Below are 20,365 nucleotides of genomic sequence, written 5' to 3'. Positions count from 1 at the left end.
ATAAATTTTATATTTCCCAGAAGAAAATATTCTTTTGGAAAGAATGGCGTATTAAAAAACTTTTCCCCTCCTCGTTTAAAAATGTTTTCCTTCCCCGACGATACAGCGTTTTAATTTACGCTTATATCATAGGTTATAATATCATGCATCGGCTGACCTTAACCTTTCGTATTTCGCCAAACCGGTGAACTAGTTGCGCTCGCCTCATCGAGCACGAGACAAGTGTATCGACTCGTGCGAATACACGTCTCTTTATTTTATCGAGAAATATATTTTATTGAAAAATTATCGAAAAGAATGGAAATTATGGATCTTAAATTAAATTGCGAACAACATGTTTTGAAGAAAATTTAATTATTTGAAAAGAGAGAAATTCTTTTTTTTTTTTTTTATTCGAACCATTATTTTCCCTTCCTCGATAATTTGGGTCAGTTATCTCATTTTCGTGCGGGACACCGTACGCAAAGTGTCTTAAATAGTTACGAACGGGGATGTATATAAGGTATATAACGAGTTAGTAACGCAATACGTTGTTCGCAAACAAAGTTTATTTTTAAAAAGGTTTTTACTTTTAATTCGATCCCCTTGTTCCGATAAAATATCCTGAAAAATTAACGGTTGTACCAATTTCGTTATGATACAAAATTGTGATTATAAATAATTATTTTTAAAAAGAGATAAAGTTTTTTCTTACACCTTTATTATCATATTGTTATCATTCGAGACGATATTGAAATTTGTTGAAACATTCACGATTTTTTTTTTTTAAAGATACAAAACAGTTGTACGATTAAAAGGAAAATATTACTTCGATTATAATTAGATATTTCTTCCATGTTTCTTCATTATATTTTATTCAAAAAAAAAAAAAAGAGAAACTTTTAATTTTCATTTCATTGGGAATACCGTTAAGCATTAAAAACAAGATGAAAGAAATCTTTGAATTTTTCCTTCCTAGTATTAAAATTTTACATTATTATTCAATAATTAGGAATGCTAGTTATTAATAATTTCCAATTTCCATAAATTAAACGCCAGCAAATTTTAATTATATTGTGCAAAATAATTCTTCTCATTGTTTCTTCGTTTTAAAAAAAATATTTTTATAAAATATAATTTTTACTATGTATAAATTTACTATGTATATATTTTTTAAAATTGAATATAATCGAGAGATAATTATTAACGAAAAAAATATATCAATATAACGTGTCGTATCATAAGATTTAAAAATAAAAAAAAAAAACTCGAGAAACGACTACGACTGCATCATTTATCACAAAGCAGAATCCCGTCGAGTTGGAACACTTGGAGCATCTGCACAGACCTATCCCTCTCGCTAAGCGCGTTCCTCGACCTCATCTTCGTGGAATCGGCCCGGTCGTTCCGCCATCATCGTCCGCTGCATCACTCGCGACCCTGAAGAACAGGTACGCACGCTCCCGTGCCGTGCGGATGTTAAGGAGAAAGAAAGAACTTGTTTGGTTTCGCTGAGCGCTAGCCTCTCCCGTAATTACATTACAACAAAAGACGGAGACAGGCGGATATCCATGCGTGTACACATTATATGCGAAATGACGTTAAAAACGTGGAAAAGCGCGACGAAGACAGAGTTCAATCTGTTCTCGGGGGAAGCCCCTTTGTGCCGAAGCTTTCCCCCCACTTTGCTCCTTTCCACATTTTTCCCCCTCCCGTATCTCCTTTTTAATCCATCGATAATATTTATCTTCTTCTGTTCATCTTTCTACGGTATTGTATTTTTGATCCTGTTACGCTGTCGATTTTATACAAGTAATTCTTCTTTACGTGTCATTCATCGAAATGATTCGATGTATGTAGGCTAAAACAATAAGCAAAGCGTGTTCGAATTGAATGGATTTCAACTATTACTTCTCTACGATTCGATATTGATTTTCTTTATCTCGTAGATAATATATAAAATATCTAATAATAATAAATCGATGATTTTAATATACCGTATCAATCTATCCGACGCTAGGGCAAAATAAAGGAATCGCGCGTATAGGCCTTTTATACTTTATTTTTCCCTTTATTCCCCGCTTTTTTTCGTATCCCCTACTACCACTCGCCACTACTCCCTCTCCGAGACCCATCTTCCCCCACCGAAAAGGCAACGACGACCGCGAGTCGCTTTCTCCGTTTATCGTGTAGCGGCCGATAGCCGATAGCGGTCACTGGTACCTGGCGAACGCCTGGAGAACGGCAACGTCAGTCCGTGCTTCGTTACTCGTTGTATCCGTGCGCGTCTCAATCACGCGTATCCACCGTCTGCATTCTTCCCCTTCTCTCTCTTGTTCCGCCCATTCCTTAGTTTTCAATTAGTACACTCTGGTCCTATTTTATACCGTTCCTCCGTTTCGATTCCTTCGTTCCAGTCCTCCTCCGTTTCGCTGGTCGGCCAGTTTTCCCGATCCATCGCGACAAAGCGGTTGGTGTGTTGTTGTGTCTTTCTCGTGAAGTGTTCAGTGTGATTGGCTCGATGTTCGGCCTGGGAAGCAGAAAGGTGCTCAAATACTCGGCCATCGACACTTCTCTTTCCATCGACGTCGAGGACACCGTCACGTGTTTCTGCAGGTCAGTCCTCGCATCGTGCGCATGCGCGCATCTCAACCGGCAAGGATTCGCGAGAGCCCTTCGAATATTCTACCTAACGAACTTTCCTTGTTGCCAATCGTCACGTTAATAAAGTCACGAATTTGTCGAATAGAGTTGAACTGAGATGCAAAACTGAAAGATTTCGTTATAGTATATAATGTAATTTAGAAGCGTTCATATTGGCTCGCTTTTGGGATATTTTCTTCGGAATGCAAATGCGGTTTGAGGTTAAGTGGAATTATATAAGTTTTTGGAGAATTCTATGTATGCTGTGTTATTGAGAAACAATAATGAATGTTTACTGTTATGTCTCGAGCGTAACGCGGATAATTACACGGATTGAAAGAAATAGTTGGAAAATGAATAGGTGAAGTAAGCGTTTGTGAATTTTGAAAAATTACTAGCATGCACTTTTGCTTATAATTATTATACGAATTGTTTAAATATAGTTTAGATTACGTTAAATATTAAAAAATATTATTTTCGAAATCATAAGTTATAAATATATATATATATATAAGGATTTTTCTACTTCAAAATATATTTAGAAGGTTATACATATGAATTGTTTTCGTTAAAATCAATATTTGCAGAGTTCCTCAAACAATTCCAGTTGCACGTATTCGTCTTATGTATTCGTCTAGTTAAACAAAAAACAGATAATAAAGAGCACGTATTCAATTTAATAGATTGCATTACACGCAAATTTATTAATATTCATTTATTCTTAAAACGACTTTTATTTGTTAATTACGTTAATTAATTACCGATCATAATAATACTTTTCATAAAAAAAACTATCTCCACATTTCTAAGAATTTGGGTCAAGATAACTTGTAATATATTGATCAATAAAAATTCAATAATAAAATATAAATAAATTATACCAGTTATTAAAACTAGTATAACATAAATGTAAATTACATCAATGCTGGCAAATCATTTGAATAATAAATTACATATCTATTAATCAAAGAAAGTTGTTGAGAAAGAAGAAAAATCTTGAATTATCTATTAATCATTTATTACTTTTGCTTTTATCTCATCTTTAGAAGAAGAATTAGAATACTAGAATTACTAGAAACTGATAGTTGCTCTAATACGGAGGAAAGCAAATATTCTGAAACAAATGTAACCGAGTTGTGCACTCGGGTGTTGACGAGGTAGAACTTTTTGTGAAATCTGTTTGTCTCCGAGAATTGTTTGAACGGCGCGATAACAAGCTAGCGAGAGATCGGTCTCGACACGTCAGCCGATGCTGAGACAATGTGCAAACAATTGGTGGCGAAGGAATTAACAGCTTTATCGACGCTTGGTAATAAGGCTAAAGAAAAAGATAAAAAAAAATATCACGATCCAATTTCGCAATAACCAAGTTAATAATAATGATACACGTACGTGGTACAGATATCTGGATAATGATATCGAAAAAGAAAAATCTAGATAACAATTTGTCGAGGATTGTTTTTTTTTCCGATTGCGAAAATCAAGATGGCATTGAATAGCGTTGCGTGTCCAGCGTTTTTCTAACGTTCTAACGAAGATTTCATTGGTTAGAGTTGAAGGAATCGTGGGAAGTGAATGATTCATTGTAGATGTTTCGAAACTTTAGAAGATACAATATAAATAAATTTTTTTGAATAAGTAAAATTTTTTTTTTTTAATTTTTTCGAAAAATTGATCGATTTAAAATTCGATCTAAAGTATTAAATATACGAAAAAATTCACTCGAAACGAAAACGGATCGAAAAAATCTAAAATTTTCGTTTTCTCGAATTGGAACTTTTTCTTTGCATTTTGAAGAAATTTTTTCGAAATTTATTCCAAGTTCGTCGAGAATCTGAATAATGAAAAGAATCGACCGGGGCTTCCGTGCAATAATCCAGCTTCAGGAGTTGGATTGAAATTCGAATTGAAGCGAATCGGCAAGGAAATTGCTTGTATCAGGCGCTTTCGACTCGTCTCCCGTATCGAATTAAAAATAGTCCCGAACCGAATAGACGTATATCTAATTGAGACAAACCGGATATACTTCGACCAAATCTGCAGCTGTTCAATTTAATTCAGTTTCACAAGTTGGCATGCATTATTTTTGGACTCACCTGTTTAACGTTTCATTCTCGGTTAACTAAGAAGAACTTCTTTCCTAAATTCTCAATGGAACGATTAAAATTATTATTAAGCACAAAATTGTAACTATAATGAATCGATATAATTTCGATATTTATTTGAAATGATCATCATTTCTTCGATACATTTTTATTAAATTCGCGAATTACGTATTCAAATAAATCATGATTTCCTTGGAAATTGTTCGAACGAATATTCGACAATTTTCACAATTTTAGAATTCGCAAGATCAATTTATTATTAAAAAAAATTTTGTTAATCTTTTATTTATATATTTTTTTTAGAAAGTTCCACATCCAAGAAAATTCATCAATCATTCGTATCCAATATATATATATTATTGCTTAATCGACTGATAATTATCTGCTTCGTGGAACTTTCTAAAAAAATATATAAATAAAAGATTAACAAAATTTTTTTTAATCTTTGCGAATTCTAAAATTGTGAAAATTATTCGAACAATTTCCAACGAAATCATGATTTATTTGAATACGTAATTCGCGAATTTAATAAAAATGTATCGAAGAAATGATGATCTATCAAAAACGGATAAACAACATATTCGTTATTAAATAAACGAATTTTTAAAAGACTCAAATTACGTTGAAAGATAAGTAAAATTAAAAATTTGAAATATATTTCAAAATCGCCCACTTTTTTTGAATATCGTGTAAAAATATCGAATATCATTAAAAGTCAATTTAAGACGAGTCGTTTCTCGGAGCGAATCGAAGGAGAAAAATTCGAATGGCGGTGCAGTGTCAAGATTCTCGATTTATCCTTTCACGCGGTTTATTTTTCCTCCGTGACGACTTCGGCCAACGCCAAGGCCGTTCTTCGATCGCTCGCGTTTCCCAGAAAAGCGCGTGTTTTACACACCGCTCGACGTTCTCGTGATTTACGGCCGCGAACGAAAATGTGACGCAATCCCGCGATTTTCCTTTATCTTCCCTTCCTCGCCTCTTCTCTTTTCTCCAACTGCTGTATTTGTTCCACAATCGCTCAACCGGGATGACGCGTAATTCAGGCTCGGCTTAGCATTTCAGAAGATTGAAGGAATATTTTTTTTTTAAAATAATTCGAAATTTTATTCTTAGGATTTTTTTGAATCTTCAAATTTCTCTAATTCTCGAGTGAAGAAATAGAACAGAAGAAATTAAAAAGTGTTTTAATTAACCAAAGTTTCTTTCAATCTTTATTTTGATATAAAAGCGACGGTGATGAGCGATCCATCAAGACGTATTACACGATATATTACACGAAGAACATTGCCAAATTGGTTGACACATCAAGTAGATTCTCCAGCATCCTACACACGATCCAGTTGGCACTTTGACTTTAACGGATTAACCTGTTTGCCCTGAATAACAGGTTCTCTGGATAGCATTTTGCCAACGTTTTTTATAAGGAAGGAAAAAAAAGGGGGAGGGGGAAGAAGAGAAAAAAATTTGGACGCGTTACCGATGTATCAATAACGCTTGCAAAGGCTGATATATCTCTTTGTATATACATCCATTCACAGAGATCAACGAACGGAATCAAAACGTTGTACCAATGTAATTCGTCTATTGCCAATTCGCGTAAATGTCAGCACTGTTTCCGTAAAAGAAATTGGAAAGCACAAATAAATTGATAAAATTGAAATGAAAAAGATATTGATAATCTTCGTATTTGATCTAATTTAATTTTCTAATCCACGAATTTTTCTCGATAATTCTTATTTTGAACTTTTTAAATTTTAAAACCGCTTGGTTTTCATCGTTCTTTTCGTAACGAATTTTCTAATCTTGGACGTGTCGATATTTCTTCACGTGTCGTTAATATAAAAAACGATGGGAGGATCGGGGAAGGGGGGGCGAGACAAGGACGAGAAGTGAAGCATTATTGGTTGAAACGCGAGAGAATGATTCTTGGAAAGACGGAGTGGCGTTATTGTCCAGCCGCTTATGGCGCCTCTCCAAGAAACGAGTATTCGCGCTCGTTCTCGTTTATGTCTCCCGCTGTTCGCGAGGAATACGGCTGTTAGGAAGGTTAGGTACGCTCGAACCCGTCCAACCGTAAAAATTCTTTCTTGCCCGTGTCAGTTGAAGATGCGCCTTCGAACGAAAACGAAACTACTTCGATCGAAAACATTCAAATATAAAACTCGTGGAAAGATGTTTCGCTTCCGATGTGTGCTGGTGACGTGAAAAATTATAGAAACTGGTTCGATATCGATGGTTAAATGGAATACCAACGGTGAAACGTATCGTCACCTTTACGCCAAACGCACGGAACGTTGTGTACACACGCCTGTTCCAGTAAGTTTTTTCTAATTCTAATTCGAAAGCAATATTTTCTTAAATATCTGAAAAATATATATATCATTGTACGTTGGTGCTTTTGACATAAATGTGACGAGATACGTTTATTTTTTATTATTTTTAGATTTTGTCTAAATTTTGAAGTATATATAATTTGCGTTAAAAAAATTGATCGTGCATTATTTCGATTGTTTTTCTTCGCTTCACATTTTAACGAATATACGTTTTTCACAAAGATCGATGATTTGGATGAAATTTTTAAAGGAAGGAATTTTATGAATGTCGAGAATCGACGACGAGAAAGAACATAGGTGGAACGGTGGAAACTTGGAATTTGTTGATCGCGGAACAAGATATTCTTTAAAGATGGAATTTTTTTATTTTGTATATCAGGAATATTCATACGTGTATCTTCGATACGAAAATAAAACGGAAAATCAATTTTTTCGAAGAATGACAAATTCACGAATACGAGAAATATTCGTTCGAAAAGAATATTTCTCAACTTGTTATATTTTCTATTTTTGCATAATGTAAACACGATATACGTGAAAATTTCCTTATCCTACATTTTAATATTACGAAAACTCGAAACTCGACCAAATCCTTCGTTGTGTTATACGATCCGTTTACGAAATTTAATCTGCCAATCATTTACCCGACGAGCAAAATCCTTTAGCTTTATCGCTAAACTCGGAAAGGACTGTGTGTAATAATAAAGAGCGGTGTCGACGTGACCGATTCGATTTCTTCCGGAAGTTTCCGAATGCGGCCTAAAGTATTGAGGTTATGTCAATGTTTGATCGATCGAACGTGTCGTCGAAACCGTGTAACCACACGGCCGAAAATTAATATGCGACATATTCTTCGGTTTCAAATCCGAATTTCAACGCGGAATGCGAAATTTAATTTTCTCTCCGGCGGGAATAATTGGTGGGCCAATATTGACCCGCGTGCTCCGCGGATAAAACTTTCACGCCCAACTCGTGGCCACTACGGGAAAAGCCTGTATCGTAATTGGTATACATTTCGGTTGGTCGGTAAAGAAAAATTTATTACAGGGAAATTAAATGGATCATCAACGGCGGAAGCAATCGAAAAAAATTGGCTCGTTTTCAAATTTTTATTTTCTGCAATTGTCAATTAAAAATATAACGCTTATAACATTATATAAATTAATAATCGACGTAACGCGATCATCCTTCGATAAGCTCGAGCGATGACAATACGCGTTCGATGTTCGAATTTATACATTGAAATAAAGCGTGAGATTGTTAAGATTGTTTATACCCGGTGTGGAAATTGTATTTGCGAAATTGCAATTTGTTGATTAATATTGTGAATAACTTGCCGATTCAATTGTCCGTTCGTTTCATCCATTGATTTCTCTATGTAGCGGTAGGTACAGTAGGATCCTCCATTTATCGAAAACGAAATTTTCATCGACATCTCTTAATTAAAGTGAGCTCCAGCTAACCTCCTATTAGCTGAACGGACCGCCGTGCGTCACTTTGATTATATAATGAACTGCGTTGCATAATCCGAAAAATTTATAATAATTAAATCGTAACAACAAAATGTAACGATAAAAATTTGTAAAAAGAATTAATTAATCCCATTATGTGAACCGATCTGTTACGAAAAAAAAAAAATAGAACAACATTTTAATGAAAATTCAATTCAACAAAAGGTTTGATCATCGAATTTAAACGCTCGTCTCGATTTATGAACACTTTACTTCAATTAATCGAGAAACAAACGCATCGCGGTTTAATTATATTTTTCTTAGGCGTTATTTCAACGATCCACGATCGTCTCTCGACGATCACCTCGACGTTAAGAAAGCACAGGTGACCTTGCTCGCCCTTGCCGCACAGAGGTCTCGTTCGTGGCTGTTTGCGTGGCCCAATTTCGCTCTTTCGAGGTCTTCCGCGTGTTTTCAACGGTCACGATCGCTTTCTCGGGTTATCCCCTCGATTACCAGCGAATCGATCACCCTGTCCAATCGGTCCCAATGAATTTCAGTGCTGCTCTCGGCCGACCGTCGACCCTGACGCAACCCTTGAAACGGTGTAAGATGGCGCTCGCCAAACGAACCGTTCACGGTGACCTTGGAAGTGAACCGTAAACGATACGTTTTCGATTCGGAGAATGATTTTTAGTGCCGAGTTATTGGCTCGGAAGAATCGACGTTTGGAACGATTGATGTTTGATTATTATATTTTCATCGTCCCGAATTGTAATTGATCGATGATTTTTCTTCGATCGGAGGATTCGTTTTGAAAAATATTCCACGCGAATTTTATCGATTAATATTTTATTATATAAATTATATAAATTATATAATTTGAAAATTTATTTAAAAATAGATCTAAAATAATATAAACAGTTAATGTTGAAATTGTAATAATAATTATTATAACTATATTATGAAATGAAATTAAATTATCAGCATAGTATGAATTTGATTCTTGGAATATAAAAATATAAATCATGTGAAAATTTTAATAAATAATATTTTTATTTATATATATTATATAATTTTTTTTCAAAGAAATTAAACCTCATTTTTTGAAAATTTTTTAAGAAGAAAGACTTGAATTTGATATCGATATTGATTGACATTCCATCTGATTGTTCCATCACGTGCCGTGTTAAAATTAATAATTAAAAATGGTATTTAGAAAAAGGGAGTAGAGTAGGAAGTAACTATCTTTGGACTTATCCTTGTCGAGGAAAATCGAATAAAAGCGAGGACATTCGCGTGCTTCGCTTAATTAACCGCATCGTCCATTTGTGAAATTTAATTTTAGCCGAGAACAGCCAACTTGTATTTCCTTCACTAGTTTTTTTCAACCCTGAAAACGTCAAGTTCTTCTTCCCTTTCGCGAGAGACTTCTTCCCCTCTCTCTCGCTCGCGCATTCTCACTCGCTCTCTCTTTCTCTTGTTCGCTCGCTCGTTCTCTCTCTCTCGTTCTTTTTCGCTCGCTCGCGCTCTCTCTTTTGCTCGCTCGCTCGTTCTCGCTCGCTCTCTCTTTCTCTTGTTCGCTCGCTCGCTCGTTCTCTCTCTCTCTCGTTCGCTTGCTCGCTCTCTCTCTCTCTTGTTCGCTCGCTCGCTCGTTCTCGCTCGCTCATTCTCGCTCGCTTTCTCTCTCTCTTGTTCGCTCGCTCGCTCGCTCTCTCTCGCTCACTCGCAGGAACGGAATAACAATATCGCAGAATATTTTGTGATGGATTTTCTTCAGAAACTTCTTTCTTATCGTAAAAATAATTTGTAATTATTTATCATAAATTGGCCTCAAGAACAAGATCTACACGAATCAGATCGATTTTCCAAGTTTCAAGATTAGATTGAAAGAATTTTTATTCTCACGAAATTCCCTTTCACAAAGGGATATATTATATTACATATTCCTGTAACAATTACAAGCATTCCTTCGAGCAACAAAATATCCCCTTTCTCTTAAAAATTCTAATTTTTTTTTTCCATCGTTTACCTTTGAAAGAGAAACATTTGACAGACTTCTCGCTATATTTGCACCGTTTGCAGCGTCCTGCGCACGGAGGCCACGGGGAAGGCTTCCTTTCTTCAGGAAGGCCGGAAGTCCATTAATCGGCTCACGTTACGCCATTTTTCGTCCCGAAGAACACTGGCTAGGAACGTCTCGAAAAGGTTTCCCTTACGGAATGGTACATGCCTCTCTCTCTCTCTCTCTCTCTCTCTTTGTATCGAGAAGCAGAAAACGAACGATCCTTTCCCTTTCCTCCCTCCCAAAGAGGAAAGAATAAAGATTTCTTCCGTTCTCGAGGAGATGGGTACAATTCGAAACGTGTATTTTCTCGTATCGATTCGATGAAAACGTCAAAGTAGCTGTTTAATGGACGGAGAATGGAAAGATCGTTTCTGTTGGGTCGTTCTGTTTCGCTTCGTTTCGGAGGAGTAGGAGTGGGGGAAAGGAGATGCGGACGGTGGAGGGGGTATTGTGGCTCCTTTCAACAACCAGTGTATAACGGAATTGGACGGGAAATTTGTCGTGAATACGGATTCAAAGTTATTATCTGTATTATTTATTTCATAAATTCGCGAGTTCGAATCTTTTTTTCTCTTTTTCGTCCATTTTAAACTATTCCTGTTGATCTTACACTGGTTAGGATACATTATCTTTTCTTAAATTTTTCAATCTTTCTTTGATTACGATAATACTAGATGGCGCCATTTTCTTAAAACAAGCATTTTACATTACATTGTGGTATAACGTTAATTTCAGAACCAATAAAAATCTCGTTATGCAAGACTTGAATTACGATATGGCATTGTAAAAAAAAAAAAGAATCTTTTTTATATAAATATAAATTTTATCCCCCACGACGAAGAAATGAAATTAGAATTTCATTTAATTTTACAAAAATATCGTATTGAAATTTGTTAATATTTATTAATACATCTGTTATTGAAAGAATTGTTAATTGCTCTTTGTCTATCGTGTTGATATCGTTTATTTTGAATCTAATCTATCCTCTTCCTATGCGTTCTTCAATTAGGACGCGTTTAGACAGAGAGAAGTGACGCGAAGAGCATAAACATGGATAAAACTTAGCATTAGCGATGATCTTGCTGATACTTCATTGCGGATACGATCAATCGAGCACACCCTCTTGCGTGCGTGCAAACCATGGGAGATAATCGTTTTAAATGATATGCATAAATACGGGCGATATTACGTGCGATTAAAAAATGTGTGTAATTAAAATTTCCTCCTTTTTTTCTTTTATTTTTATCATCTATCTTCGTTTCTCTTCGATAAATCCGATTGATAGAATTATTCACTCAAGATCTATGATTTTTTTTTCTATCAATGAAAAATATAATTTGTAATTTTATTAATTCGAGTTAATTGAAATTAAAAAGTTTTAAAGTTCTAATTTTCTGAAATGTAAATGGCCGTCGAAGTTAAAAAAAAAAAAATGGAACCGATCCGTCCCACGTATTATTTTACCCTTCCGTTATAACTTTTTTTTAAATAATAATACGCTTCGTTTTAGAATTTTATTTTTACGCAGATCTACCCAATATAAGCCAAGTTAATTGGTTATTAATTGTTTGCCTCAATGGTCTCTTTTATTCGAGGCTGTACTTTTCTAAACGTGGAATTACGGTTTTTCTATAAATATTCGGTAGACGTGGTAAAAAAAAAAAAAAAAAGTAAATGGAGAAAAAAGAGAGATAAAGTAAAGACGGGCGAGGTTCGCCTCTCACGAACGATCGATTGATTTTTAACGTAGAATGTTTTTTTTTCCCCGTTAAAACGATACGATCTGTTTTCCAATTACCAAGTAAAAATTTCTAATCGTGTTAAACAATATAAAGGATAACGATATCGAATTGATTTTCAATGATTTTTTTCACCAACGTTAAATCGTTATCGATATTAATATTAATATTTATATTTGACATATATCCCTTGCAATAGAGAGAATTTAAGATGGGCAGAGAAAAGCAAAATTTTCATAATTTTAATAAATAATCATGACGACATATAACACGCTTCTATTTAATACTGCGAAAATTTCAAACGGAAATTTCAGAGTGAGAACGTGTGTGTGTGTGCGAGATGAGAAGATAAATATATTATATTTGACGCGAAAAAACTCAATTTATTGAATTTACTCGACAAAGGTGATCAATTATTCTGAAATTGAATCTAAATTATTTTTTAAAATAACTTTATTTAATTTAATTTCGTATCGCGAAAGATAACGCGAGAGATAAATTCGAAACTTAACGATCAACTCTTCTTATGGTGCGAGTAGATTGCGCGCCTATCCTCTCTCTTTCTCTAGTTTCCGCACAGAAATCGTGCACATGACCCATTTCACCGCTCTGCTTTCCTTCCCTCTCTGTCACTGTTTACTTTTCTCCCACTCTTTTCAACTCTCTTCTCGCTCTTCGTTCCACAGCATCGTCCTTCCCCCTCTTATTTTCTCCTTTCTTACGATTCCTTACTCCCCCCTCCTCCCTTCGCCCCTCCCCACCTTGCTCGAACCTTACAATTTTCCCTCGAAGAACTCGTTCCATCCTCAATCCCCATCGATGCTGCATCCTCCTTTCCGTATAAACAACTCGGCCTCTACGGAATTCTAACTCGCACATCCACTCTCTGCATTGTACATAAGTATATATGCATCGTGTATATGCTTCTATTATGTTTACGGAATCATATCATATTGGACATCGTTCCCCATAGGGAATGCACTGTGTGCACATTGTTGTTTAAGTCAATCTCAAACGAATATGCGTGTAAACGTTGTGTATATACAGATGAATGTTAACGAGTTAATTTTTGGGAAAAATAACTCTGCTTTTACTTTTATTATAACATAGTTTAAATTTAAATAAGAAAAATCTAACTCCGTTCTAATTTATTTTTGCTAGTGATTTAAATAAAATCATCGAGAGACCTCGAAGGTAATTTTCCAAAGGTAAACACAGGGAAATCTAAAAGTCTATCAGATGTTAATTTAATGTCGTAGGAAAATGAATTTTCAAACTAACGAAAAGTGTACGAAGAACGTATAAAAGAATATTAAAAATAGATATTTTGATTCTCGAACGTTTACGTATACGATATAACCACATTTACCCAAGCGAATTTTCGCCAAAAATCTCTGTCTGCAAAGTTATCAAAACGGAACATGATGCGTAACAGCAGACACTTGATTTCATAACTGGAACACATAAATTCAACACGATATGACTTATAGCCCGGTGTATATGTGTGTGTGTGTATATAGAAAAGAGTATATAATTTTATACCGGAAAATGGCATAGCATGGCAGTAAGGAGATCAAGCTCAACACATGTTCATAAATCTGAATCGAATTCTAGTTCTAAAGTTACGCTTCACGATATTGTCCAATTAAAATTTACATACGAGACAACTCAAACATTTCTATCCCTTTTTTCTTTGACCATTGCTCACATTAAACCGTATCAATTGCTTTTCAACATCTTTTCAACGATAAAAATCGAAGCAAAGCAGCTAAAAATGCAACGAGATCCAAAATGACCACAATTGTACCTTAATAATAATATATATACATGTTTGGAATGGCGCGTTCACGTCGAATCGAACGGAATAAAAGAAACGAATATTCCTCTACCGTTCGATCGTTTTACACAACCGCGTACATTTCCACGACGCGTCGAGTGCGCACATGCACGCGCGCACGTTCGGTCTCTCCACGACCGTACCGTGGAGACACTTAATGGTCGAGCGGGGATCCGTTGGACTAAAGGGGAGAGAGAGAAAGGGGAGAGGTGGCCGAGTAAACAAACGTTAAGAAAAGTTGACGCGTGGAAGGAGCAGCGACTGGACGACGTTGCACGGCCGCCTCTCGGGCGCCATTTCCGCCCATCGATCGGCATCCTTGGTCGCCCGTAATCCTGGCGGAGGCTGCTGGCGCCAATCCGTGTTCTCCGTGGTGGTGCATGCATACCACGCTCAACCAGGAAGCGGGCCGATCGTCCGGATAATCGCACGCAGTTAAAAGCTCCTCTTGTTTTCGCCCTTCGGCTTCCGTGTACACCCGTCTACGGTCATCGTACCACCGTGTTTTTATTCGGTGGCCGGCCGGCCGGCGTTACGAAAAGGAGGAGGGGGAGAGAGGAGTCGTTGTTCGTGCGGCAGGGGTGATTTATGCCCGGCTCGGGGAGCCTTGATTACCTACCGAGCAAATGAAAGGTAATTTATTCGACGGTGTGAATATATTTTAATCACGGCGAATTGTTGTGACGTCTCGAATCGAACCGTGCGCAGTTATTTTCCTACCGATGTTGTAAATTTCCAATTGGGGAGTAATAGCGGGCGCATTCGATTAAATCGAAGTAAATGATTATTAAACGGTTTATATTCGATCCGTGAATGAAAAAAATTTATACATAATTTAATTATTCGATGATATTTCTTACTCTTCTTTTTTTTTTCTTTTTTTTATATACGGTTCGTGATATTCTTTCAAGGAAGAAGAAGTTTTTTTTAATTAGCTTTGAGCAAACTCTCGTTGAGCATAACGACACAAATTCGTCCGAATTAAACAGTCTATCGATTGATTTTTTTTTTTTTTTTTTTGGCAGAACCGTTTGAGTTTGTTGAAACTTTTAATGGAAGTCGGGCCCACGTTTAATCAATCTGGGAACGATTGATGATCGATATCGAAAGGACGGATAAATAAAATAAGAGGAAGAGATTTCTTAAGGTAAATCTCGTTTACGATTCGAAAACTTGATCGATGATTGAATGAACCTTTAAGAAATTTTATTATCGGCTCGTTAAACGAAAATTTTCCTCTCAAGTTTAAGGGGGGGGGGGGAGGAAGTGATTGCATGTAAACGAAGCAACTAGCCCAGCTAATTGAAATGGCTCGCAAAGTTTCTGAAATATGAGGACGATGGCTCGCCATATGGTGTCCCGTGTGTATTGCTCGTTTATTTAACGATAAATCGAAGATAGCGATATCGATCTTCCGAGTAAAGTGTTAACCGATAAAAAATTACTTGTATGTTGTGTAACGAGAGTTGGGCATTTACCTAATGAAATATCCCGTGTAAATGTGACATCAATCTCTGCCGATAATTATTATTATATCTCTTTATATACGAAACGATAATTATTATTAACTTTTTTTTTAGAGAAGAAAAAAAAACACTTGTTGAACTATTACCATTATTTTGTACGAATAGCAAAAATCGGTGAAAATCACGATCGATCGTTTTCGATCGATCGATTTTGTTCGAGAGAAAAATTTTCGAAAAGTTAATGCAGTTAACTTGCTCATTAACCAAGAAATAATTAGGAAAGAACGTTATCGATATTGAATGGAACTCTTTTCGTATTCGGTCTTTTTACTCGATCGACGAGTAAAACGAGTGTACTCTCGAGACGGAACGACACTCGAAAACCTTTTTCTCGCTTCTTTCTCCCCGACGTTTCTTTCTGGCCGGGCGCAAAATGCATCGTTACCGGGTCTTAAGCCCGGAGTGTGTAAGCCGGAAAGACGGGGACGAGTCAAGGTCACGGTCTACTTTCCGCCCTTGGCTGCAATTCCAGAAGAGCAGCAGGGGTCGGGCAAAAACGAGGTTTCCGCGTCTGCCTTGCTTTCAAACTTCCTCCGTTCATGTTATAAACGATGATCAAAGCGGGAGGGAAATGTTATTAGAACGGGGATATGCTTTGTGACGCGATGTTGTTGCGTATGGCTCTCATGTTTTCAGGAAATCAATTTTTATTAACGATTTGGTAATACATACTTCAATTAATCGTTTTCTTAAGATTCAAACTCAATTCGAAATTATGATCCATGATGAGTTATTTCGAATTCTATATTTTTACGTATCTTGGTGCATATTTAAATTTTAATTCAAGAAAATTAACAATTTTTCGTATATTTATCTTACTAGAACTTACGCATTATTTCGTCATATTTGTTCCTCAATAAACACCAATCTCGATATATATATATATCTCCCTTTTCTATCCACATGAGATACTCTTTTAATATAAGCGATAACTTTACTCTTCGTTCGAATTCACACGCGTTCAACTTCTCTTGTTAACCCGTACGAGTGGGCGGTGATAAGTCGATTCGCAAGATTCATAAGCGTGAAGTGGGTTGGGGTGTACATCTGAGCAAGGAGGAACACGCAGCCACGGTCATAACAGCGGGATATCGATTGTCGCAGCGGAGGGGCCGCGACCAGTCAGCTGACTCGGGTTGCCAGCTCACAGCTGATCCGACACGCGGCGCAACTACCGCCGCATTGCCGCCCTCCCCACTCCGACCCACTACCCCCACTCCTCCTTTCCGCACCGAATCCCCACCCCGCGCCCACGACCCGCACTGGGTATATATACCCGTGTCTCTCAATTTTCTCTTCGCTCTGCGGACCACGTCGAGTGTGAACGGGATTCGACCTCACGAATCATGCGGATTTTCTCTTCCCCTTTCGATCGAATGGAATAGAGATATTCTACGAGATGAAATGATTATTTAGAAATTGGTTCGTAAGCAGTGGTTGGATCGAAATGACGGTTATCATTTGTGGCAGGTAATTGTTGACGAACGATCGAGCTACGATTAATGTTATTGAGCATTATACGTGTATTCGCTATAGACGCACGCTTCGTAATAAAACCGATCACAGTGCGTTCGCGTGAAGACTGCTGTTCAAATAGACGCGTATTAGGTATAGGTGTAGCGAAGTCGTAAATTGAACGATCGAGTGGCGGCATCAACTGTTATATTTGGCCTATGTGTTTAGTACTTATACAATTCTGTTTTAGAATTGCGCATAGAATAGGATAGAAAATATAAATTATTATTTCAATAGATTAGAAAAGAAGAAAATTTTTTGAAAGTCTCGATCAGTTTAAACTCTACGGATCATCTCTATGAATTATGACGACTATTTGGGAAAGTATTGCAATTTAATTGCTAATTGCTAATTGATGCATTCCCTTTCTCTTCACAATTTTTTCCCCTAATCTTTCTAATCTAGTTTAATAAATTATTAACTTTGCGTTCAATTTTCCCTTTCTACGCGCGTTTATGTTACGTTCAATTTTAACAAATTCGAACAAAAATATATAAATTATATCAATATCTGTTTCTGTATAATTCTTCGTTCGAATTTTATTCCGTAGTTTCGTAAAATGATTTAAATTACTTTACTTTCGATTTCGTCGAAGTTATTCGCTCAAAGCTAACCGTGTAAATTCGCGTTACGTTCGTTCCGAGAGTTACCCAATAAACCGTCGCCATTACGATTTTCATAACGCGAAAGGGTATTGTTACGTTTACTCGCGATAAATTCAAGCCCTGTGCAATCGATAAGCATATTTCTTCGCGTGTTTCATATTGTTACTTATCTACGGTCTTCTCTTCTTCTTAATGTATAAATCATAAATCACTTTTAATTTTACCCATCTTTCACGTCGTAACTGTACACGAAGAATACGTACGTACTTATCTGAAGGAATGTCCATCAATGCCATTTTAATTCGAGATTTAATTCGCGTCAAGTATAATTTTCTCGCAACGTGATTCCATTTTTTTTTTTTTTTTAAATCTTTTGTATTTGGAAAATGTGAGATATAAACGGTAAATTACATAACGTAACTCATATTAAGAATATTATTTCTACTTCACTTAATAATTCCATCGAAATAAAATTCCAATTCTTTGGAAAGCTTAATCACTCTATATATATATATATATATATATATACGAGGTCGAGGGGCAGCTATTCAGAGACCTAAGAAAAGAATCGTCCGTACGTCCTCTTGGATTTAATTATCGATAAAATGCTTTGCTTTCTTCGCGCAAATTACATACAATGGCGGAGGATGTCAGCTCCGAGAATACATGCAAATTGGTGGCGGAGGATCCGCTCAACCGTGCTGATTATTATGCTCGACATCGAAGGGCCGCCATTATTTTGTCGTTTCCACGTCGTTCGTATACTCGTCGCGACGTTTATTCCTCAAGTTTCAAATGCCGGTACAAATGCAAATAGGTCTAAACGTCGTTTCTGTATCTGTTTTGAGACGTGCAAATATTCTCATTCCCGAAGAAAAGTAGACCATCGTGGAATTTCCCATTTCCCTAGAGGTTCCCTAGAAAACCTGTAATACCGACATTTCATCGTTTTGAGGTTAGGATTGTATTTCATCTCGTTTCGAAAGTTCGAGATCCGTCGATCAACGAAACAAGTAACGATTTTGAAATTTCATGATCAATTACATCTCAATACGTTTTGATCGACATTTTTTTTTTTAATAAAGATTCGAATTAGTTCATTACAATTACTATTCATTAATCAGATTTCAAAAAAATTACCTAAGAATTTAACCTAACTTAAAATTATATTCGAATCCATTAATAAATCCAATTGATCATTGTGGAATTTTCCATTTCCCTAGAAGTTCCTGTAAAAAACCTGTAATACCGACATTTCATCGTTTTGAGGTTAGGATTGTATTTCATCTTGTTTCGAAAGTTCGAGATCCGTTGATCAGCAAAACAAGTAACGATTTTGAAATTTCATGATCAATTACATCCCAATACGTTTTGATTGACATTTTTTTTTTAATAAAAAAGAAAAATTCGAATTAGTACAATTCATTAATCAAAAAAATTACCGAAGAATTTAACCTAACCTAAAATTATATTCGAATCCATTAATAAATCCAATTGATCATCGTGGAATTTGCCATTTCCCTAGAGGTTCCCTAGAAAACCTGTAATACCGACATTTCATCGTTTTGAGGTTAGGATTGTATTTCATCTCGTTTCGAAAGTTCGAGATCCATCGATCAGTGAAACAAATAACGATTTTGAAATTTCATGATCAATTGATTGACATTTTTTTTTTTAATAAAAAAGAAAAATTCGAATTAATTCATTAATCAGATGTCAAAATATTATCTAAGAATTTAACCTAACCTAAAATTATATTCGAATCCATTAATAAATCCAATTGATCATCGTGGAATTTTCCATTTCCTTAAAAGTTCCCTAGAAAACCTGTAATACCGACATTTCATCGTTTTGAGGTTAGCATTGTATTTCATCTCGTTTCGAAAGTTCAATCAGCGAAACAAGTAACGATTTTGAAATTTCATGATCAATTATGTTTTGATTGATATTTTTTTTTAATAAAAAGGAAAAATTCGAATTAGTACAATTCATTAATCAAAAAAATTACCTAAGAATTTAACCTAACCTAAAATTATATTCGAATCCAGGTTGGATTAATAAATCCAATTGATCATCGTGGAATTTTCCATTTCCCTAAAAGTTCCCTAGAAAACCTGTAATACCGACATTTCATCGTTTTGAGGTTAGGATTGTATTTCATCTCGTTTCGAAAGTTCGAGATCCGTCGATCAGTGAAACAAATAACGATTTTGAAATTTCATGATCAATTGATTGACATTTTTTTTTTTAATAAAAAAGAAAAATTCGAATTAGTTCATTAATCAGATGTCAAAATATTATTTAAGAATTTAACCTAACCTAAAATTATATTCGAATCCATTAATAAATCCAATTGATCATCGTGGAATTTTCCATTTCCCTAGAAGTTCCCTAGAAAACCTGTAATACCGACATTTCATCGTTTTGAGGTTAGGATTATATTTCATCTCGTTTTGAAAGTTCGATCAGCGAAACAAGTAACGATTTTGAAATTTCATGATCAATTTATCATCCCAATACGTTTTGATTGACATTTTTTTTTTTAATAAAAAAGAAAAATT

General features: G+C 35.6%; 1 protein-coding gene across 2 annotated transcripts in view; it reads left to right on the top strand.

Annotated features, from left to right (window-relative positions):
• Nucleotides 1-20,365, top strand: part of LOC408876 (MOB kinase activator-like 2) — a 57,294-nt gene that overhangs the window by 8,724 nt on the left and 28,205 nt on the right. Inside the window, exon 1 of one of the 2 annotated variants that reach the window (XM_026441570.1) lies at nucleotides 2,180-2,595. The exons of the other annotated variant lie outside the window; for it this stretch is intronic. Coding sequence (XP_026297355.1) covers nucleotides 2,501-2,595 — 95 coding nt within the window. The 5' untranslated portion in view covers nucleotides 2,180-2,500. Of the gene's footprint in view, nucleotides 1-2,179; nucleotides 2,596-20,365 lie in introns of those variants that run through there. 2 annotated transcript variants of the gene reach the window in all.

The sequence above is a fragment of the Apis mellifera genome, linkage group LG6 (assembly GCF_003254395.2).
Source record: "Apis mellifera strain DH4 linkage group LG6, Amel_HAv3.1, whole genome shotgun sequence".
NCBI lineage: Eukaryota > Metazoa > Arthropoda > Insecta > Hymenoptera > Apidae > Apis > Apis mellifera.
This window is presented reverse-complemented; position numbering and strand designations above follow the sequence as displayed.